This window comes from Saccopteryx bilineata, chromosome 12, assembly GCF_036850765.1.
Source record: "Saccopteryx bilineata isolate mSacBil1 chromosome 12, mSacBil1_pri_phased_curated, whole genome shotgun sequence".
NCBI classification, from domain to species: Eukaryota; Metazoa; Chordata; class Mammalia; order Chiroptera; family Emballonuridae; genus Saccopteryx; species Saccopteryx bilineata.
The window spans coordinates 18,726,874-18,750,776 of NC_089501.1; the positions used below are offsets into that span (position 1 = coordinate 18,726,874).

General features: G+C 37.3%; 1 protein-coding gene across 2 annotated transcripts in view; it reads left to right on the forward strand.

Moving 5' to 3' along the window:
- Positions 1 to 23,903, forward strand: part of HSF2 (heat shock transcription factor 2) — a 46,366-nt gene that overhangs the window by 20,943 nt on the left and 1,520 nt on the right. The window contains exons 2-11 of one of the 2 annotated variants that reach the window (XM_066248463.1): positions 2,505 to 2,613; positions 2,774 to 2,901; positions 4,473 to 4,597; positions 7,213 to 7,288; positions 11,276 to 11,337; positions 12,956 to 13,043; positions 14,980 to 15,125; positions 15,545 to 15,784; positions 16,413 to 16,518; positions 20,898 to 20,951. In XM_066248463.1, the coding sequence (XP_066104560.1) occupies positions 2,505 to 2,613; positions 2,774 to 2,901; positions 4,473 to 4,597; positions 7,213 to 7,288; positions 11,276 to 11,337; positions 12,956 to 13,043; positions 14,980 to 15,125; positions 15,545 to 15,784; positions 16,413 to 16,518; positions 20,898 to 20,951 (1,134 nt within the window). The remainder of the gene's footprint in view (positions 1 to 2,504; positions 2,614 to 2,773; positions 2,902 to 4,472; positions 4,598 to 7,212; positions 7,289 to 11,275; positions 11,338 to 12,955; positions 13,044 to 14,979; positions 15,126 to 15,544; positions 15,785 to 16,412; positions 16,519 to 20,897; positions 20,952 to 23,903) is intronic. The other variant, XM_066248464.1, reaches the window with a different exon arrangement.

Sequence of the window (23,903 nt, forward strand, 5' to 3'; positions counted from 1 at the left end):
GGTGTTGGTTGTCTAAGAGTTATGATGAGAGGAATAAGAGGAAAACGGAAAAATGGGGGGACAAATTAAAAAATTACTATTGTATTTAGTGGAACAAGAACTAGATAATATGGAGAGCCAGGGATGGGAGCACTGCTAGTGAGTTAAAAAGGTGAAGTAAAACCCCCCCCAAAAACCCCCCAAAATGCCACAAACATAGGTTTGAGTCCCAGATAAGATAATTTGTTTGTTATTGAGGTTTGAATGAGAGGAAATGTAAAGGAGAAAGGAAGAAACTAATATAGAGGGAGAAAAGAAAGAGAGAGAGAGAGAAAAAAAGAGGGAACCACTAAAAGAAGAAAAAAGAAAGGAGAGAGAGAGAGAGAGAGAGTTAAGGGTTTTGGAGTGCAACCCTCATAGAGAGAAAGGAAGAGAAGAGAAAAGATAATGGGAGATGTAACACTTATGTGTAGTGTAGTTCAAGGAGAGGAGAGAGTAAGACCAGTAGAGAGTTAATCGGCCAAATTGGAGGAGGAAAAAAAAAAGTATCAAGAATGAAGATAAGAGAAACAAACGAACAAATATAATAAAATGGGATAGGTTATAAAGTCTGCAGATTATTCTTGATTTTGAGAGGTTATCTTCTTGCTTTTTCTTTTCTCTCCCTCTTCCTGGTCGGTGACTCTGTACCCCGGGTTCTGCCCCTTTGGCACGCTCAGGTAGAGGTTTGCAGTTGATAAGTCTCTATGGCACTGTCATGTATTGTGCTTTAGTCTCATTGGCAGTCGAAGCTCATTAGCATTTATAGGCTCCGACAGTGAGAGAGTCCGTGTTCCTGGAGCCTTTCTCCTAGTCTTTCCTTCCTCAATTAGTAGCCTGATAATCCAGCTATGGGGTTGCTGCTGCCTCTGCCTGGATAGTAAGAGGCTCAAAGAGCTGGCAACTCCCCACTCTATTTCCACTCAGCACAGGGCTCTGGGTAAGGCTCAGTCAGTCAGAGCTGCTAGCATAATCAGGCAGGCTTTCCGCCCACTCAAAGACTTCTGGCTCTGCCACTCTGTCCGGTAACACAAGCGGGCGCCCACTTCCGGGGCGCTTGGAGGAAACTCTCACTCACTGTCTGCGACCAGGATATCCGGCCAGCAGTCTCACGCTCTGAGTGAAACCCCCAACCGCAGGGAAAAGTTGCAGCGTTGGAATTGAGTCTCGCTCCGTCCCCGTGCGCGGCTTTTGCAAGGCGCTGGGACAGCTCGAGATTCCGCTTTGGCCCACACAAAGGCCCCTGACTCTGCCCCTCTGTGCGATAACACTGGCGCGCACTGCCGAGGCACTCGGAGGAATTGCTCACTCCTTATCTGCGCGCGCAAACCAGGATATGAGGCCGGCCGCGGTTCCCTCTGAGTGAAACACCCTCCAGCACGGAAAATCTCCACCGTTGGAATTAGTTCTCACTCCCTCCCGTGCGTGGCTTTCCCAGGGCGCTGGGGCTGCCCAGAGACTCTGCCCTCGGCCCCCAGAAAGGCCTCTGACCCTGCCTCTCCGTGGGGTAGCACAAGCACCCACTCTCGGGGCCTAGGAAGAAATTCTCGCTCACTAACTGCGCACCGACCAGGAGACCGGGTAAAATGGCTGCTCCGCTTGTCTTTCTTTGTTTGGGTTTGGCGCGAGTGTTAGCTTGTATTGCCCGGGTTGCCACAGGATCAGATTTTCCTCGGCTTGGATCTGCGTGCCACAGCCTGGTTCGGCCGTTTGTGCCGCGGCGGCCTGGATCTATTCACCCCTTTTCCCCGCCTCAGTTTCTATATTCACAGTTACCAGAGAAAGCCGCCCTGTTTAGGTTAGTGAGGAAGGCGGAGCATTTCTTACTCCCTATTTCCTTCGGGGTTTGGTTATATATTTAGCCAATTTTTCACTCAATCATACCTTTGGGTGTATTGCGAAGCATCTGGAAGCTTCAAGTATAGGTTTTTCTGTTTGTGGTTGAAGATCTTGTTGAGTTTTGGGGGAGATTTATCGGTATCGCTTCCTACCCCGCCATTACTCTGACGTCATTGTTGTTTATTTTTTGAATGGAAGCACATTAGTGATTTTAGGTATTAATTAGTTAATTATGTCTTTTACTAAATGCTCTTAGTTTTTCAATTGATTGTACAAAGGTATAATTATATCTGTTGCAAAAATGATACTTTCAAATTTTATATTTTTGTCTAATTGTGTTGGCTTTTAAACAATGTTAAGTCATTATGCTTACTACATATTATATTTATTTTTCTTGTTTCTGATTTAATGGAAATTTTTCTAATATTTCACCATTGAGTAGTATGATGTGGGTTTTGGTTTGAGACATATTCCTAAGCTTTTGAAGTTGAAATAAAATATTGCATTTTGGCACTTAATTGGAGTTTGTTTCTTGCCGTTAACAGAAATAAACTGTTGGTCTGAAGTTATAAAAAGATTGCCCAGTTTGGGGGTTCATATATACCATCTAGTGGACTTGAACTAATTGACTCTTTTTACTTTTTCAGAATGGTCAGAGTTTTCTGGTTTTGGATGAACAACGATTTGCAAAAGAAATTCTTCCCAAATACTTCAAGCACAATAACATGGCAAGCTTTGTGAGGCAATTGAATATGTGTGAGTATGGACAGGAGTTTATTTGAAATACTCTCAGTCGCCATTGATTAACTGTTTTTTTTTCCCATTAGTATGATAAAGAAGAAAATATACTGCCTAGAAACACCATTAATTTTGACTTCCATCTGTTGTTGTCATCTAAATTTTGAATCTTTTTCAGATGGTTTTCGTAAAGTAGTACATATTGACTCTGGAATTGTAAAGCAAGAACGAGATGGTCCTGTTGAATTTCAGCATCCTTACTTCAAACAAGGGCAGGATGACTTGTTGGAGAACATTAAAAGGAAGGTGAGCTATAAACATGATTTTATTAGGGTATTACTATGTAATATAATTGGCCAAGACTTTTATTTCAGCTGTTGATATTAAGTGTATAGAAATATACTGGTGTTCTTTCTTAGGATGACTTAAGACTAATAAAGTTTTAATTATACCATCATTTTTTTTTTCCTTGTGCTGAATTATACTGAAAGCTCAGACACCTTTAAAGAAAAGGAAAATGTTCACATTTAACTGAGGGGAGAAGTCATTCATATTGGGATAGCTCGCTCTTTTTAATTTAGCTTTAAAAATGCAGGCTACTGCTAGAATGTTGTAAGCTCCCTGGATGACTTTTTATGCAGTTCACTGCCAAATATTCATTGCCTAGAATAAGTCCTTTGCATATAGGAGGCATTTAACAAAATGTTTTTGAATGATTTTTTTTTTTTCTGAAATAAGGTATTTTTACCAAATCCACAGAAATGGAAGGGGGGTAATAAGGGTAGTAAACCATGAAATAAAAATGGCCTAGCCCTGGCCGGTTGGCTCAGTGGTAGATGTCAGCCTGGCATGCAGGAGTCCCAGGTTCGATTCCCAGCCAGGGCACACAGGAGAGGTGCCCATCTGCTTCTCTACCCCTTCCCCTCTCCTTTCTCTCTGTCTCTTTCCTACTCTCGTAGCTGAGGCTCCATTGGAGCAAAGTTGGCCCGGGCGCTGAGGATGGCTCTGTGGCCTCTGCCTCAGGCTCTAGAATGGCTCTGGTCACAACAGAGCAACGCCCCAGATGGGCAGAGCATCGCCCCCTGGTGGGCATGCCGGGTGGATCCTGGTCAGGCGCATACAGGAGTCTGTCTGACTGCCTTCCCGTTTCCAACTTCAGAAAAATACAAAAAAAAAAAAGAAGAAATTGTTCTAGCATAAAGCTATTACTACATAAATTGAATTAAATGTGGCATGTGATAATAAAGAGGCATGGGGAAGTTACAGGGAGTTTGGCAAAAGGAAAAAAAAAAAAAAAAACCCTTAAGGTGTTCGTACTTGTGGACACTTTATCTACATTAAAAAAAAAAAAAGACTGATTATTTCTTATCCTGTTTTTTTGAGCTATAAGTTTATATTTTCCCTAAAATTTTATCCTGGGTGCCTGACCAGGCAGTGGCGCAGTGGATAGAGCATTAGACTGGGATGCGGAGGACCCAGGTTCGAGACCCCGAGGTCGCCAGCTTGAGTGTGAGCTCATCTGGTTTGAGCAAGGCTCACCAGCTTGAGCCCAGGGTCGCTGGCTCGAGCAAGGGGTCACTCGGTCTACTCTAGCCCCGAGTCAAGGTACATATGAGAAATCAATCAATGAACAACTAAGGAACTGCAACGAAGAATTGATGTTTCTCATCTCTCTTCCTTCCAGTCTGTCTGTCCCTATCTATCCCTCTCTCTGACTCTGTCTCTGCCACACAAAAAAAAAAAAGTTATCCTGGACCTTTTGGAATTAGATCTCAACTTCCTGAGCAGGCTATAAAAACCTTTTATAATAGGGAAGCTTTGGATTACAGTCATGGTGTTTAGTATTAATTTGATGTCTTAAATTTGCTTTTCAAAAGGTTTCATCTTCAAAACCAGAAGAAAATAAAATTCGTCAGGAAGATTTAACAAAAATTATAAGTAGTGCTCAGAAGGTTCAAATAAAACAAGAAACTATTGAGTCCAGGCTTTCCGAATTAAAAAGGTAAAGTATTATTTCCAAATAGAATTGTAATATGTGGGTTGGTTTGTGTGTGTTGAGTGTTGGTGTTGGAGGTTAGTGCTTTAAGTACTTTTACCCAAGATGAAAGATTTTTCTGTAAGCACTGGTTTCCTTTATTTTTGATTTCTAGCTATAAACTTTACTCCAATATTGTATTTTCATGATGGTGATCGAAAGACTATAAAAACCTGGGCATTCAAAATAATATGATGCACACGCATTATTGATGAAACACTAGATTTTTACATTGGTGTAAGAAATATGATTATTCAAAGGTTAGCTTTTATTTGATGTTCACACACATGTGAGGGCACACACAAAGCCATAAAAAGTGCTGCATATGTTATGCATTCCTTTTATGATTTTTTAAATACTTTTCTGTGCGATCTAAACTCTTAGGAAAAAGTAGGACATTAAAAACAGGAAAATGGACACAAGAGGCTTGTCCTACTTGGTATTTATTTTACATACACTGGAGGAAGTATTTTTCGGGCCTTTTATCTACAGAAAGATGCTTTGTTTTGTTTTACTACAGTTCTTGGCATCATTATCCTAACTTACAGTAACTGCTTGTATGTGTATATAGTAGATACATACTTCTTTTTTTAGTAAGTAGCTGGAATTTCGCTTATCCTAATAGGTGCCCAGGTCTTGAGAAGTCATTTTGTGTATTTTCTCTCCTATTTTAAACATGGGACATTAATTTGTTCTTAAGTACCTTTGTTAGAAGAGTAACATTGGACTTTGATTCCCTTTTTGACTAACAGTTAAAGTTTCCTCATTTTGCATATTTTATTTAATTACTTATACTGGTTTATTGTATCTATCTTGTGTCTACTGAGGTGCTCTTTGACCCACTTTCTTGAATCTCAACTTTAGTCTTTAAGGAATGGGATCCCAAAATCTTAGAGGTTACCTTTCTCCTGCTTATCTTTAGTAGGCAGATGACAGTATCTTTAAATTTTTGAGTCAGAAAAAGTACAGTATTTTTTTGGTATTAAAGAAAGTCCCATTTTCAATACCCTCTATTTACAAATCCAGTCCTTTTTTTAATGCTGTAGTTTGGATTGAGGAAGATGGCTTTTGTGGAAATTAACAAAAGAATGAAAATTAAACATTTAATAGGTTGATTATCTTTTATGTCTTCTCAGCATTATCATTGCTGCTAACATTTAATAATAATACAGTTTCAATAAGTGTTGAATGAAGGAAAAGAAACTGTTACTACTGGTCCAGTTACTGGTTTATCATATATTTGAATATGTTTTTAAAGAATAAATATTTTTTTCTTTTTTTGTATTTTTTTGAAGTGAGAAGCGGGTGGCGGGAGGCAGACAGACAGATAGGAGCATGTGCACGACCAGGATCCACCTGGCATGCCCACCAAGGGGCGATGTTCAGCCCCTCTGAGGCATTGCTCTGCTGCAATTTGAGCCATTCTAGCTCCTGATGCATCCTTAGTGCCCAGGCCAACTTTGCTCCAATGGAGCCTTGGCTGAGGGAGGGGAAGTGAGAGAGAGAAAGGAGAGGGGAAAGGGTGGAGAAGCAGATGAGTGCTTCTCCTGTGTGTCCTGGCCGGGAATCAAACCCGGGACTTCCACATGCCGGGCTGACACTCTACCGCTGAGCCAACTGGCCAGGGCCAAAAAATAAATATTTTTTAGCATTTTCATAGGCTTGTGTTTGAGACAGACCTTAAGATACACAGTTTTAGAGTCTGACAGGCTTTAGTTCAACATTAACATTTAGCAAATTATGTGGTCTTGGGCAAGTCTTCTTAATTCTCTGGTGTCCTCATCTATAAAATAGAGATAACAATTCTGCTCTTGATAGATTGGAGAGAAATTTAAATAACCAGTACATATAAAATGCTTAGCTTAGTGCCTAGAGCATGACAAAGAAATACTTACTAGGTGTCACTTCCATTTAAGAATTGTTTTGTAAGTACAAATACTGAATTCACTTGGTAGCCATAGTTGAAAGGTTAGCTTAAATAAGAAGTAATGAACCAGATCATCAGAGAAATCAGTTGCCTTCTACTATATGGATATAAGCATGAATCTTAAGTTCTTGTGTATGTAGTTGCCATGAGTAGAAGCTACTACAGTTATGAAGGAACGAGTCTGGATTTGTGTCAAGATAGTTGCCATCTATATAATTGAACCCAAGATTTTTTGGTCTCATAAAAATATATAATAAAAACTAGATAAATTCTCTTTTTTGTGTATGTGATTTTATTTATTGATTTTACAGAGAGAGGAAAGGTGGGGAGAGTGAGAAGTATCAATTCATAGTTGTTTCACTTTAGTTGTTGATTGCTTATTGTAATGTGCCTTGACTGGGCAAGCTCAGGGTTTCGAACCAGTGACCTCAGTCTTCCAGGTCGACACTCTATCCACTGTGCACCACAGGCCCGGCCAAATTCTCTGATTTTCTTAATTAAAAAAAATATTTCCATGCCCTTACCATCCCTTCTCTTTGGCAGCCATCAGCTTGTTCTCTATAGCTGTGGTATTCTCTAGTATACTTCATTAAAGATGTTGAGGCCTGGCTTTCTGACTGAAATTTTTGTTTTGTTTTTTAATAAATGATAACAGTGAAAACGAGTCCCTTTGGAAGGAGGTGTCAGAATTACGAGCAAAACATGCACAACAGCAACAAGTTATTCGGAAGGTAAGCTTTTCCCCCATGACCTAGTTGCATTTGTTTAATGAGTATCATTTGTGACCCAAAGAAGTCTGTTGAACAGTCAGTGGTTGATTTTAATTTCTTATATATTGGATGTAAAACTGTGAATCAAATTAGGCCAAGTGTTATATATCCTTTTTAATAAAAAACTTTTCATTAGCTAAATATATTTATTACATGCTCCCTGTTAGTATGTCATTAATTTTTAATAAAGAAGTTTTTTTGCCCAATAGAACTTTAAAATACTGTATTCTTAGAAAATCATAATTAATACACAATCAATTTCTTACATAATTTTTACAATAAAAGACAAAGCTGCCTGACCTGTGGTGGCGCAGTGGATAAAGCGTCGACCTGGAAATGCTGAGGTCGCCGGTTCGAAACCCTGGGCTTGCCTGGTCAAGGCACATATGGGAGTTGATGCTTCCAGCTCCTCCCCCCTTCTCTCTCTCTCTCTCTCTCTCTCTCTCTCTCTCCTTTCTAAAATGAATAAATAAAATTAAAATAAAATAAAAAAAAAAAAGACAAAGCTTTACTGTGTGGGGTTTTTGTTCATTTGTTTTGTTTTTTTTACTCTAAAAGGCATGGATATAGGTTCAGAAGATAAGAAACTAATATTTTCAAGTCAGTTGACCCAATTCTGAGTTCAAAAAAGTGAATTATCAATGTATGTCATTAGTCCGCAGAAAAGCAGTTAATATAGTGGTGTAAAATAAATCCTATATTTTAGTATCTGAGCTAAAAATTACTGGGGTAACTGAAAATCTCTTTTGCATTGTATCCTTGTGTTTAACCTGTTTATATCAGCTTTCATATGTTAATAAGAGGTGAAACATAAAAGTAATTAAGGTAGCTATTTTTTGCTCATGAGTAAAGTGGACACTGTGGGGGGAGGGAGGGTGGGAGAGCTTCAACTTTTTTATGCTCAGAGGTCTTTAGCTAAAAATAGAGTTATGACTGACAGGATTTGAATCTAGTGAGTGGAACAGGCTTAAAACAGAGATGAATGGTAGTTGCAGCCTTTGGCCTATAATCAAAATAGCCTATTTTAAAAATAAATGGTGTGCAAGTGATGGCTGAATGTAGAATTCAATTCTAAGTCTGAGTACATATACTTTCAAAACTTCCATAGCTAACTTCAACATGCAGTCCTGTAGAGAAAACCTAATTTAAAATGATAATGTACCATACCCTTCACTTTATTTTAAAAATCTTTTTCAAAAAAGTGTTTTGGTTAAATATTAACTTCACAATTTGTTGGGGTTTTTTTCCCCCCATAATGGAAAGAATAGTTTGTAAGATAACATTTCAATTTTTCATGAAGCCTAAGATTCTCTTTGTTCAGATTTGATTTTGAACCTGTGTGTTTTGGTGGGGGTTAGGGAGTTTTTTTTTGTTTTTTTTTTTAAATAAATTTTTATTAATGGTAATGGGATGACATTAATAAATCAGGGTACATATATTCAAAGAAAACATGTCTAGGTTATATTGTCATTAAATTATGTTGCGTACCCCTCGCCCAAAGTCAGATTGTCCACCGCCACCCTCTATCTAGTTCTCTGTGCCCCTCCCCCTCCCCCTAACTCTCTCCCTCCCTCCTTCCCATGTCCTCCCTCCCCCCACCCCTGGTAACCACCACACTCTTGTCCATGTCTCTTAGTCTCATTTTTATGTTCCACCAATGTATGGAATCATGTAGTTCTTGTTTTTTTCTGATTTACTTATTTCACTCCTTATAATGTTATCAAGATCCCACCATTTTGCTGTAAATGATCTGATGTCATCATTTCTTATGGCTGAGTAGTATTCCATAGTGTATATGTGCCACATCTTCTTTATCCAGTCTTCTATTGAAGGGCTTTTTGGTTGTTTCCATGTCTTGGCCACTGTGAACAGTGCTGCAATGAACATGGGGCTACATGTGTCTTCACGTATCAATGTTTCTGAGGTTTTGGGGTATATATATACCCAGTAGAGGGATTGCTGGGTCATAAGGTAGTTCTATTTGCAGTTTTTTGAGGAACCACCATACTTTCCTCCATAATGGTTGTACTACTTTACAGTCCCACCAACAGTGAATGAGGGTTCCTTTTTCTGGGGTTAGGGAGTTTATATAATGCATGATGGTAGCTGGTAATTTTTTCTCTATTCCTGGACTTGGTTTTTAACTCTGCCATTTACTCTTTGGCCCTGGATTAATTAGAAATAATGCATATGAAGTATCTGTTACAGGACTTGTCGGGTGTACAAGTTAGATGTGGTACATGTTAGATGCCTATCTTATTCAGGTTATAAACTCTGTACAGTGTGATGCAGAAGTAGAAAAGGAGAACTGAATCAGAGAACAGATTTTAGAAGAAATTTAGCCAGTGATTTATCTTCTTAGACATTCAGTTACTAATGTTTTTAGAATTTTACTATAACATTGTTTTGTAAGTTAATAAAAATAATTGAAATTGAATGATTTCAAAAGATAGCTTTAAGCGTAAATGTCCTTTTGTCAGCTTAGCATTTTCTTTTGAATAAGCAGTTTAGTGGCTAACCTTTTCATATACTCTAATGGTGTCTGACTCTTCAGTTAAAATGTTTATATTTTGAAAGGAATTAAGAAAAAAAGGAAGACAATAAAAAAAAAGAACTTCATAGATAACAGTTTAGTGATTTCCAGAAGGAAAGGGGAGTGTGGGGGTAGATAGGAGAGAGTAAAGGGATAAGTGGTGATGGAAAGAAAGTTGACTTGTGGTGGTGAACGTACAGTACAAGATACAGGTGATATACTTTAGTACTGTAAACCTGAAACCTATATAATTTTTTTAACCAGTATCTCTCCAATAAATTCAGTAACTTTAAAAATAATGTTTATATTTTTTCCCTTGGAAAAGCTGATATTGATTGTAAGGCAAATTATTTAATAGGCTTTTTTGAGGGAGAACACATGATATTAAAGCTATATATGTGTTTTTAATTGATAATTCTTTAATCATATAATTCACAATGCTTACAAAGAACTTTTCTGCAGTGTCTACATTGTCTTCCAGTCCCTTTTTTCTTTATAGCCTTTCAATGACATACTTTTTTCATAGTTCACCATGTGATGCTCACTTTTTAGTTTCTTGAGAAAGCTGACAGTATACTTTCAAAGCATATCATACTATATATGGTTCTCATATTCACATTAGAACTATTTGGAGGACTTGCTAAATACACATTGCTGGGCCCCATCCTCAGAATTTCAGATTAGCATTTCTGGAGTGAGGCTCAAGAATTTCCATGTTCATCAAGTTTCTAGGCCAGTACTACTGCTCCATGGACCACACTTGAAGAAATACTGACATATAAGGAATATGGCATGTCTTAATCTGTTCAGTAGTTTTCCTCTCAATTTAATCAGACTTTGAAGATTAAACCTGTTTCTCTTGATTGTCAGCAGGAAGCTTTGACAAATGTTTAGTGCCTCAACAGTTTTTCTGCAGTCAGTCAGTTTACTGGTTCTAACTTGAAAATTATACGATCTATTATTATTCTAAAAGAGTTGGCAGGGTTTTTTTTATTTTTATTTCTATTACCTTTTTCAAGAAGTGTTTTCTATCAAACACCATATATATATATATATTTTTTGCATTTAAATATTCTTGAAAGAATTTTTAAAAGTTCAAATATATATTTAGGCATGTTTAATACTTATCACCAAAACAAATAACTAAATATTGGGTTAGGTAAATGGATGGATGGATGTCTTAGGCATTTCTTTATTTTAGGTGGTAGCAACATTCTTTTGCCTGGAGGTTGTTATGTTTCTTTAGATAGGAATTTTAAGATGCATCCAAATTTCAGATTTATTAATATATGAGAAATTATGTGACTTGGAGTAGGGGACATAAAATATTTAAATGAATTTTGTAAGGCTTGTAATGTGGACTAAAGAAGATGAAGTCTATGATAGAAATTTTTTAATTTACATTTTTCTTTTAGATTGTCCAGTTCATTGTTACATTGGTTCAGAATAACCAACTTGTGAGTTTAAAACGTAAACGGTAAGTTTTTTTGTTTGTTTGTTTGTTTTTTTTGTATTTTTATGAAGTTGGAAACAGGGAGGCAGTCAGACAGACTCCCGCATGCGTACGACCGGGATCCACCCGGCATGCCCACCAGGGGGCGATGCTCTGCCCATCTGGGGCGTTGCTCTGTTGCAACCAGAGCCATTCTAGAGCCTGAGGCAGAGGCCATGGAGCCATCCTCAGTGCCCAGGCCAACCCTGCTCCAGTGGAGCCTTGGCTGCAGGAGGGGAAGAGAGAGAGAGAGAGGAAGGAGAGGGGGAGGGGTGGAGAAGCAGATGGACGCTTCTCCTGTGTGCTCTGGCCGGGAATTGAACCCGGGACTCCTGCACGCCAGGCCGACGCTCCACCACTGAGCCAACTGGCCAGGGCCGAATGGTAAGTTTTTATAATCTATATACATGGACAAAAATTTAGTGTTTAGCTATGAATGGCCTACATTTGCTGAGTTGTCCTGGATGAACACACAACATTTCAAGAGTGTCTTATTTCCTAGTGCTGTCATCCTGCTGATGTTTTTGAGAGACAGTGATAGCCTAAATGGTCACTTTACAGACACATACCGTTACTAAAAAATCCATACTACATTCACATTAGCAATTTAATGTAGCATTAGAAAACCTGAGAGAAGATCTTAAAAAGAGGCCATATATATCTTTGAAAAATAAAAAAAATTTTTTTTTCACTTGATCCCTCTTATGTTTAATCTACTCGTAAGGGTATTTAAAAGCCAGTATGTTAACCATGGGTCGTTATACCTATTAATGTAAGTACCGTTGTCACAACTAATATATATATAATAAGAAGAATAGTAGTGAAGGAATACTTGGAAGGAGAAAAAGATTTATCTTGTAAGGCTAAGATTTTAGCAAAGCTTGGTGGTTATGTTCACAACTTATGCTATGGCCTTAATTCTACTTCCACTAGTTTTTAGATATTACCTGTTTATTTTTTTACCATATAAGCACAGTTCTTAAAGAGTTATGTAGTTCAGTCAATAATGAAGTATATCTGGAGAGAGTATATTACATATATTATAATAAAAGTAGTATAGATGAATAGATCAATAAAAGTTTTAGACACATTCACCCCCCAGTGTCTATTCCTAAGACATAATCATTTTTAAGATTTCCTTTTATATTCTTACTAAAATATTTTTCATTATTAAAATTATGTTTGTGCTTGACTAGTGGTGGCACAGTGGATAGAGCATCTACCTGGGACACTAAGGTCTCAGGTTTGAAACCCCAAAGTTACTGGCTTGAGCGCCGGCTCATCCAGCTTGAGTGCAGGCTTGCTGGTGTGAGCGTGGGATCATCAGAATGATCCCATGGTTTCTGGCTTGAGCCTAAAGGTCACTGGCTTGACCCCACAGTTGCTGGTTGAGCAAGTGGTCACTGGTTTGGCTTAAGCCCCCCGTTTAAGGTAGCAATCAGTGAACAACTAAAATGGTGCAACTAGGAGTTGATGCTTCTCTCTCTCTCAAGATAAATAAATAATAAATGACTGTGTTTGTGTGTGGGTAAACTATTAAAAGCTGTTTTAATTTCTTGTATGTTTGCTTCACTGAATCTTATGGATATCATCTGATTTTCAGGCCTCTACTTCTAAACACTAATGGAGCCCAAAAGAAGAATCTGTTTCAGCACATAGTTAAAGAACCAGCTGATAGTCACCATCACAAAGTAATTTTTTATTTAAATTCTATTTTATATTTATTGTCTCAAACTAAACTTATTATAGTAATATTTCATGTATTCAGAAAAGTTTATTAAGTCATAATCTAAGTGCTCATCATCCAACTTTATTAAATCATGACATTTTTCATTTTTTACTTTAGATTGTTTTAAGAAATAAACCATTATATAGTTGTTTCAGTTGCTTGTTTCCAAGTTTGGTTTTCTCCCCTTTTCCAGTTTTCTCTGTCACTTAGAGATAATCTCTATTTTGAATTACTATTTATTTTCATGGTAATTTTACATATATCTAACTTTATATAAATGATACCATTTTGTACATATCATTTTGACTTTTGGCTTTTTTTACTTGGTCTTGCTTTTGAGATTTATTAAACCAAGATTTAGTTCATCTCAACTACTATATGATATTAATTGAATGATATGATAATGTAATTATGCCTTCATTCATTGGTTATTTTAAGTTGTTTCTGATTTATATTATAAATCTACATAGACTAAACTGTTTTACTATAGCAATTTCAAAAAATATTTTTGTTTACCTTCATTTTTGTCACAGGCTCTCTGGCTAATTTGTCAAACTTATATCCAGTGGCAAAATTGTCCAGTCCAGAGCTCAGACCTGATTATAATTGTTATTTTCAAATCTTAGAACTTTAAATACTGTTACAGATTTATTATTAAAAGGATCAAGATTTTTGTTCTCAGGAAAATCAGAGTTAATCTAATACCTGGTTCCTCTGCCCACCAATGCTTTTCACAAGCATACCTAATATTTTGGTTTTGTTTTTTTTTGTTGTATTTTTCTGAAGCTGGAAACGGGGAGAGACAGTCAGACAGACTCCCGCATGCGCCCGACCAGGATCCACCCAGCACGCCCACCAGGGGCGACACTCTGCCCACCAGGGGGCGATGCTCTGCCCCTCCTGGGCCTCGCTCTGCCGTGACCAGAGCCACTCTAGCGCCTGGGGCACAGGCCAAGGAGCCATCCCCAGCACCCAGGCCATCTTTGCTCCAATGGAGCCTTGGCTGCAGGAGGGGAAGAGAGAGACAGAGAGGAAGGAGGGGGTGGGGAGTGGAGAAGCAAATGGGCGCTTCTCCTATGTGCCCTGGCTGGGAATCGAACCCGGGTCCCCGCACGCCAGGCCGACGCTCTACCACTGAGCCAACCGGCCAGGGCATATTTTGTTTTTAAGATGCAAGATTTATGTACAGTAATGAAGATGTTTAACTGGATTTGTATATTTTCAAATACTTTATATCTTTTGCTATTTTCTAGTGTTAAAATTGATTTTTGCATTATATTAATGACTTGTTTGCTTTAAGGAATTGAATGGTTTTTTTGTTTACTGTACTTATGATCTAAATGTAGCTAAATTTTAAAAATAAATTCTAAAGTGCCATGCTGATATTTACTGTGGAATAGTTGGAGTGGGTCCCCCCCTCCTTTTTTGGAACTATTTTATGACTAAAAATAAAATATATGTCAAAAAGAGCAGCTTGAAATGAAATAATCCTGATCAGACAGTGACCATCTGGTTGTGCTTGCAATTTCTGGTAAAAGCTTGACTTTTTTTTATTCTTTGGGTATTAAAAAAGTACTTTAAAATTTGAAGATCTTTTCATATAAACATTCTGAAGCATGTCATCTTCTAGGGCCCTTACAGTTTAAAAAAATTAGTTAAGTAGAATGCAGAGAATATATCATACTTTTGTGAATTATGTAGTACTACTGATACCTCTCAGTACAAGAAGGATAGAGAACATATCTGTTTTGCTGACTGTTGTATCTTCAACATTTAGTAAATAGTAGGTTCCCAGTTAGCATTTTAAAAATAGTAATGTTTGGTAGTTAAATAATTTTTTTTCTTTATATTTTTTCCAATAACTTCTTTTTAATATTTATATCTCCCTGATTTTTTAGGTTCCACACAGTAGGACTGAAGGTTTAAAACCAAGGGAACGGATTTCAGATGACATCATTATTTATGATGTTACCGATGATAATGCAGATGAAAATATTCCAGTTATTCCAGAAACTAATGAGGATGTTATATCTGATCCTTCCACGTAAGGAGATTATGAAATAAAATTTCTGAAAAATTGGTTACTTTTATACCAAAGAGTTAGACTCAAAACTACTATATTCTTTGATGAACTAATATCTTAACTCATGTTTGGGATATTAAACTGAAAAAATTAAAATTATTCAACTGGAGACTTCCTCCTCTCCAGGAAAAAGACTCCCAACAAAAAAGTAATGAGAATTCTCATTTTTTAATTGTGTAGTTAAACACCTTTAATTGACTTTTTGTGGCCTTGTATCATATGAACTATCAATATTTGTGATTAAGATACTCTCCCAAGAAATTTCAACTTTTTGATAATGTGGTTTGGGAAGAGGATTTTTAAAGAGAAGGAATGGATAGAATTAATTTATTTAATTGGTCTAAAAATGTAATTGGATTCTTCTCATATTGCTGATCTAGCTGTAGTCAGTACCCTGATATTGTCATTGTTGAAGATGACAATGAAGATGAATATGCACCTGTCATTCAGAGTGGAGATCAGAATGAACCAGCCAGAGAATCCCTAAGTTCAGACAGTGATGGCACCAACCCACTCATGTCTAGTGCTGTCCAGCTAAATGGCTCATCCAGTCTGACCACAGAAGATCCTGTAACCATGATGGATTCCATTTTAAATGATAACATCAATCTTTTGGGAAAGTGAGTGCTTATCTAGATATTGTCTAAATTTATTTTCTTTCTTTGTTTACTTCACATATTCTATTTCTCTTTGATCTTTCTTTCACAGTATGGTGTCTACCTTTTTCTGTTTTTGTCAGGGCTAAGCTGTATAAATGCTAGTTTGATATGAATTTAATTATACCAAGAGCAGTCTTGGAATTTTCTTGGCAGTTCCTCAGATTTTTTAAATGAAATTCTTGTTTTGAATGTCCATATAGTATATGTGATTTTGTGTTTTTATCAGGACAGTATAATAACATATCTCCATTAAGGGACTTACATAACAGAAGACGACCAGAAATTAGTAGCAGTGACCAGTAATACAAGGTTAAACATTTAATAATTTATAATATACATAGAGGAAAGAGATGAATTAGTCTGTGCTGTTGCAGAACTTTTCTCCAGAAATGCTAAAGTTTTATGTAAAGGCTGTGAGTTACCATTTAGCCAAATTTTCATGAATCCTACGTATTGAATAGGATCTCTTAAGATTAAGAATTGGTAAGGATTTAGCAATTGCTGAGAATGATCTGCCAAGCTAGATAGCAATGTTACCTTAAACATAAAAACAGGAAAACCTAATTTTTTTTTCAAATTTTTCCCTTAGGGTTGAGCTGTTGGATTATCTTGACAGTATTGATTGCAGTTTAGAGGACTTCCAAGCCATGCTGTCAGGAAGACAGTTTAGCATAGACCCAGATCTCCTGGTTGATGTAGGTACTTTGAATAATCTTTGCTGTACTGGCAATTTGTGTGTTAATGTATATTATTTATAAATTAGTACATCATGTTCTTGTATCTTACACTTGTTTTTGCATTTTCATTATTTTAATGACTAATTTCCTTTATCAGGAAGATTGGACAGATGGGTTCAGGACAGTGAAGGAGGGTAATCACTACTATCTCGGAGTAGCAATTCAGTTAATCTCCCTGAAACAACATATCAACTCTGTTCAACAATACTGTGAAGTCCAGGTCTTGTCTGGACTTGTTGCTGTGTTATATTTTGCTCTAGAATAAATTGTCACTGCGTAGAAATTGGTGAAAATTATTAATAAGAAATATGTAGCCAGGAAACAGCTTGAAGACACTTCTTACCTTTAGGAATTAGTGTTTGCACTCAAATATATGTGCTATATTTTAAAAAATGTTATGTCCTGTGTTCTAAGGTTCCCCTACTCCACCACCTCTATGAACTTGACTCCAGTGTTATCTGGTCTGTGAATACTTAACGTACCATTTCTGGCACTAACCACCTTTCTTGTTTTCTTTCCTTGTGTTTCTCTATCACTCCGTCTCCTACCTAAAACCTCCTTTGTGGCCTGCTCCTATCCAGAAAAATCTAGTCTCCCCATTTCACTTCCTGTTGTGAACATGTTTTTGTCTTTTGAAAGTTTTATTGCTCCTTTTTTGACTTTTTTTCTTAAAGTGGAGCTTCTCTCACATCAAGATTGTACAGTCTTTCCCTTTTAAGAGCTTCTTGGTGAGTCTAAAAGGAATTAGTCGTTTCTTACTTTTTTATCTTAATTTACAATTTTATCCCTCTACTTCTCATCAGTGTTTGTGTAACAAGGCTTTATTATGTTTTCCAAATAATCAGTGCCTCACAGGATGCATTTCACCTTTGAAGACTTTCTTTCCATGCTGACCTATGTTACCATCTTAAGTGAATTCAGCATCCACATTGATGACCCACTTCAACTTGTTAACAGTAACTTGACTGCCTTTCTTGATTCTATCAGTCTTTGTCCCCACTCTGAATCCAGGGACCATTTAGAATAGCTGTCCCTTAGATCACTAAGAAAGAAATAAAATCCCATAATTCTGACTCTGCAAATCCTTGCAGTCTCCAACTAGGTTATTTTAATTCAACTTTGGAACGTTTATCACTCTCATTTTACTCAAGATCTCATCCAGCCAGCTGTTTCCAATTCACAAAGGATAATTCACCCTGCCCTTTTCCTCTCATGAGCTGTGGAATCTCATCTTAGAGGTAGTGCTTACTTCCTATTTAAAGCCAGTTTGTACAACCTGCCCTCTGCCAGTTTTCTATGTCTATCCTCGATCCTTCCCATCTGCCTTCAATAGGTACAGATTTGCCCATCTTAACAAAACATTTTGACATGTTGCTCTGCTCATTTACCATTCTTTCCTAATCCTTTCACTTACTTAGAAATGAGTGGCTATGTTTGTTACTTCTGTTTTACTCTATATTTCTTTGGAGAGCTTGTATTGTCTTGCATATTTTCTCTAAACCTGCACTGCCTTGGTTTATCTAGAGTAGGTAGGCTGTGATATTTTTAACCCCCAAATAAGGTTCCTGGCTAGTGGAAGCTTTGTTTTGAATCAGATGTTGGTTTCATTTTTGGCTCCTGTTATTTACTATATTAGTTATGTTATTACCCTTGTGAAAGTTAACCTCTCTTGCTCAGTTTCCCCATCTATAAAATGTAGCTAATGTCCAGAATGGCTGTTGTAAGAATTAACTTTATTATTATTAATACTATTGCTATCCCACAATAGAACTTGTTCTGTTGATTTTAGAAGTTCTCAGAACTTTGTTCTCTTCCTGCCTCTCTAAACATTCTCCATTTCCTCAAACTTTTTTTCTTTTTCCGCTGTCTTCTACTCGTGGGTCTTCTCCAAGGTATCTGGTCTTTTATCTTTTTATTTTTTTTCTGTGCCTCTTCTGTTTCTGTTCATCCTTGGTGAAGGGTTTTGTGCTTGTAGGATTGCTCTCAAATGTGTATCTTCAGCTCTTAATATTTTTTAACGTAGAATTAGTTTGAATTCTAATTCCATGCCTTTGAGAGAATCATCAGTTAGATCTTGCCTTAGATTGTGTTCTTAACACACTAAACTTTTCTTTATTTTCTAAACTGGGAAGTCTTCAGCTTTTTTAATGTCTGTAGTGGTATCAGAGTTGACTTGACTTGACTCACGCAGGATCATAATCACAGAAGCATCTTGGCTTCCTGATCTTGATCTTATCATTCACCAAGTCCTGTGTATTTTTCAAAATAGCATTCACAAACCATCCGTACTTTCTCTTTCTACTCTTGCCTCTCTCATCTAAGACCATTATTATCTCATCTTTGAATTGTGCTGTATTTCCATAAATAAACCATCTGCCTGTAAGTTGCCTTGTTCTCTGAGATGGCAAAGATGATAAGGACATGAATAAGTATGCTGAGGAGTTCATGAGTTCTCTCTGCAAAGCTCATTTCTGAGTGATCCAGTGTGGAATCGGCAGGAGGGGCCTGCCTATAGAATTCAACCAACTATATCAGCTCCTCATTTGTGATCCGTTTTTTTCTAGTTCATACCATACATCTGCTGGGACGACAGGAAGATATTGCTGAGTCAGTGTGAAGGGGGAGTAGGGGAAAGAAAGAGTGAGGATCTTGCCCTGGCCGGTTGGCTCAGTGGTAGAGCATTGGCCTGGCGTGCAGAAGTTCCGGGTTTGATTCCCGGCCAGGGCACACAGGAGAAGCGCCCATCTGCTTCTCCACCCCTCCCCATCTCCTTCCTCTCTGTCTCTCTCTTCCCCTTCCGCAGCCAAGGCTCCATTGGAGCAAAGATGGCCCGGGCGCTGGGGATGGCTCCTTGGCCTCTGCCCCAGGCGCTGGAGTGGCTCTGGTCGCAACAGAGCGACGCCCTGGAGGGGCAGAGCATCGCCCCCTGGTGGGCAGAGTGTCGCCCCCTGGTGGGCGTGCCGGGTGGATCCCGGTCGGGCGCATGCAGGAGTCTGACTGTCTCTCCCATTTCCAGCTTCAGAAAAATACAAAAAAAAAAAAAAAAGTGAGGATCTTACTCTGTTGGCCTACCCTTTTTAGTCGTCACTTTCTGTAGGGAAAAAATCCGGTCAGGCCTCTAAGGCAGTACACACTGAACTGGCAGAAACTGGCAGTCGTGTATAGCAGTCCACTCTTTAGGAACCGAGTCTCTTCCTTTTCATAGATCAGTAGGTGTTATGAAAGGGAGAAAAGTTAATGAAAGAAAAAGAAGAGCCGGGGATATTTTTTGGTCTACTGTGCATATGGAATGTTGACAGGAATCAGTGTGTCACAGTGTAGATAGGATGGAGGAGGATCCTGCCTGTGGCCTCACTGCATTTCATTTTCTTCTGTGAAGAATCATTTGGTGTGCTCATTCTCTTAAAATGCTTTGATTGCTGTATTTCATTGCTCATTTCATTTCCAGTGCTCCTATTGCCGGCAGAATGTGGTCTTGTCTCCTGACTGACTGGTCTTGCTTTCCTTTTTGGACCTTATGTATTTATGTGTATGTCTGTGACTGTGTGTTTTCTTTCTTTCTCTTAACTCCTTAGTACTTTTGAGCTCCGCCATCCATTATTATTATAATACTGGATTGTATCTGATCATTTGTTGCTATTTGATGTTGTTCTTATCTTGTCTTTTAGATTGTAAGCTCCTGAAGAGCAGGAATAGTGTCTTCATTTTATATTCTTTATGATGTCAATTATTTCTTGCATGGTCAATAAATGCCTATGGAATGGATGACTTGGAAACTTATGACTTAAAGAAAAGTTGTGTCTGTAAACTGGCTGGACTGAGGAGTGCAGTAAGCAGTGGTTTTAGCATTTGTAGCTAGGTGAGGAGAAAACAACCAACAAAGGAGGTATGTCACATGTAATTTATTTTAGTAGCCACTATCGTAGGACGGATGCTATAAATTTATCACATATCTGAAAAAATTAACAGATTGTCTGTGAAGGCTTAATGTCAGGGCAAGGAACTCAGACCTGGTTGCCACGCAAGGCCCAAGGCATTTAGAGAGAAGAAAAATAAAAGAGCAGAAGGAGAGCTATAGAAAACCACCATTTGTCTCATTATTTACTTCCTAGTCTCTTAGTTTTATAGAGAAATTCTTAGAACACCTAAATGTATGAGCTGGCTTGCTCTGCTTTTGTTTGTTTTTCTTTCTGCTTTCCTCTTCCAAACTGTATGGAGAGTTTCTAGTGCAAGAACTACATCTCTTCACCCAACATGGCTGTATAAAATTTTTGAACACAGTTTTTTTTTCCCTTAATATTTTTTAAACTTATCATCTTTCTTGTTTGGTCTTTCAGCTTTTCACTAGTTCTGTGCAGATGAATCCCACAGATTACATCAATAATACAAAAGTAAGTTTTAATTCATGTTGCTCAGGACCCATAGCTATAAGAATCTGAAAAAAGTCCTAGTAAGTAGAGGGCAGTATCACTCCCAGTTATCATTTTCTTTTCTTACCTAGTGTGTGTGATCAAGATAGTAAAATCAAGTTGAAAAATTATCTTTTGATTATGTGTTAAATCATTGCCCAGATTTACTGGCACTAGTGCAATAAACAGTATGAAATCAACCCTCAAAGTGTTAGAAGATCATGTGATTAAACGTGGCATGTTCAGGTGTATTACTGAAATAAATTATTCAAGTTTTTTTTATATTTTATATATTTCATTTTAACTTATTCCTTCTTTAAACTTCTCAGCATTTTTTACTGAGAATTTACTGGTACCCATATTCTTAAATAAGTTTCTTCATTTTATTAGAATATAGTAAAAATTCAGGGATTTTATACTATTTTAGGTAAGGCAAATTGAAACGAAATATGGCTTTTAGACTTCTTTAGGTAATGGCTTTTGTTATTTTCTTAAAGATATAAGAATTCCAGTTGGGATTAGCACACGTTAACAAAAAATTCTTTGAAGCTGGTTTTTCATGAGTAATAACGGACAATTTGAGGTTGTTTAGAGAAGACATTTAGAAATTTATATAGCTTATTGTTTGAATAGATATACACTCCATTTATCTTGTATTTATATAAACTTGTTTAGTAATCCGTTTTTTATTGATTATACAGGTAAATCAAGTCTGAAATTCTAGATTAGTGGGATCAAATTTTAAAGTCTAAAATATGAACACATATCAAATAACTTTGGTTGTAGTGAGGGGGTGCATTTTTCTTGACTGTTATCACATGTGAGGATAGTCTAACCAGATTTTTTACATTTTCTAAGTTATAGTCTGGGTAACGTAGAGTTGAAAGAATTTGTGAACTTTTGAACCAGAAAGTTAATTTTACAGTCAGCTTTGGCTGATTTATGTTAGGGTTTGGCATACTTTTCCTGTAAAGGCCGGTTAATAAATATTTTAGGTTTTGCAGGCCATATGTTCTCTGTCACACTATCAGCTCTGTAATTTTAGTGCAAAAGTAGTTATAGACAGTACATAAAAGAACAAGCATGGCTGTGTTTCAACAAAACTTTATAAAAGCAGGCAGCATGCTGAATTTGGCATGTAGACCATTGTTTGCCTAGATTTATAAGATTCCATGAAACACCTCGGTACTTTGTTTCAGTAAATATGTTACTATTGAATGTTAGACCTTAAGTTGAATGAACCCATATCATGCATTTATTTAGTGACTGTGATACTGTTTCTTTATTGCTAGACATTGAGTCATTATTTATTCTTGGGATCACCTCCCTATTTCAAAAACCAATAGCTTAAATAACAGTTTTCATAAATAGCAGTTGAACAGCAAATTGTATGTATATTGCTTCAAATTACTACAGAAAAATTTAAGAGCAACTTTTCATTATAGTACTAGAATATAGATTAACATTTTCAAATAATTAGCACATTAATTGTTACCTCTTTCTCATGATGGGTTATATGACATGGATTACAGTACTTTCTTAATAAATCAGGATACCCCGTACTCCTCAATTCCGGAATCTAAGTGGTCATTTTTAATGAATAAGAAATTGCATGGGAGCTGAAACTCATTTGTCATCCTGGTTCTTGTATGTTTTAGAGTAATAACAGTGGTGTCTTTGGAACATACCCATTTTAGGGAGTATAAAAATAAAATTGATACTGCTTTAATGTTTGTTGTGAATGCCAAATGAGAAATATTTTTATGTAACTTTTTTGGAAGGCTATAAGATTTTATCTTATCTTGACATTGTTATTCTCTCTGAATCCTGGAAACTTGTACTATTTTATGATGACTATCGGAATTACAAAAATTAGTATGTTTGTTACACCATATATACCTAACCAGCATGCAGTATAGGGGACTTAACGGCTATTTAGGAGAAATTGTGAATCTCTGTACCTCACTTTGAACATCGTTGAAAAGAGCTCTGAAGAACTTAAAAGCATTAGAAATTAATTCCCTTACAATGAGATGTAAGGAGAGAAGACACTGGTTGAAAGAAGCAATTTAAATGACAGAAAAGAACTGAAAGAGCCACATAAAGGAAGTAAAGAACCACCTCTAATATGAAGCTTCCAAATATAGGGATAAACAGTTTTAGGATGTTACCATGTTATCCTGAGCTACTCTAAATATGTTTATTTAATCTGTCTTGTGAATGAAGAGAAATGCATAGTATGTTTTTATTTTATTTTATTTTTTTTAGCAAGAGAGGTGGAGAAAGGGACAGGCAGGCAGGGATAGAGATGAGAAGCATCAGTTATTCGTTGCAGCACCTTAGTTATTCATTGATTGCTTTCTTAAATGTGCCTTGACTGGGGGCTACAACAGAGTGACCCCTTGCTCAAGCCAGCGACCTTGGGCTTCAAGCCAGTAACCTTTAGGCTCAAGCCAGCGACCATGGGGTCATGTCTATGATCCCATGCTCAAGCCAGCGATCCCACGCTCAAGCTGGTGAGCCCACGCTCAAGCCAGATGAGTCCGTGCTCAAGCTGGCAACCTTGAGGTTTTGAACCTGGGTCCTGTGTTCCAGGCCACCACTTTATCTACTGCACCACCATCTGGTCAGGCTGCATAATACGTTTTTAATGAAAACTGTTTAAAATTAGTTTGTTTGAAGAATTGTCTCTTAATTAGAAGTTTGAACCAGCCTTCTTTGACTTCCATCTTTTATTCTTGACAAATTGTCTATTCTACTATTGAAATGTCCCCTTTTCATACTTACCTGTCATTCTAGTTCAGGATCTTTGTTTCAACCATTTGATGACAGCAGTCGTTTTCTTAATGTCTTATTACCTCTACTCACATCTTCTCTCTTGAGTCCATCTTTCCTGATGCTTCCCCTTCCCATGTTTCAGATAATGTATCACTA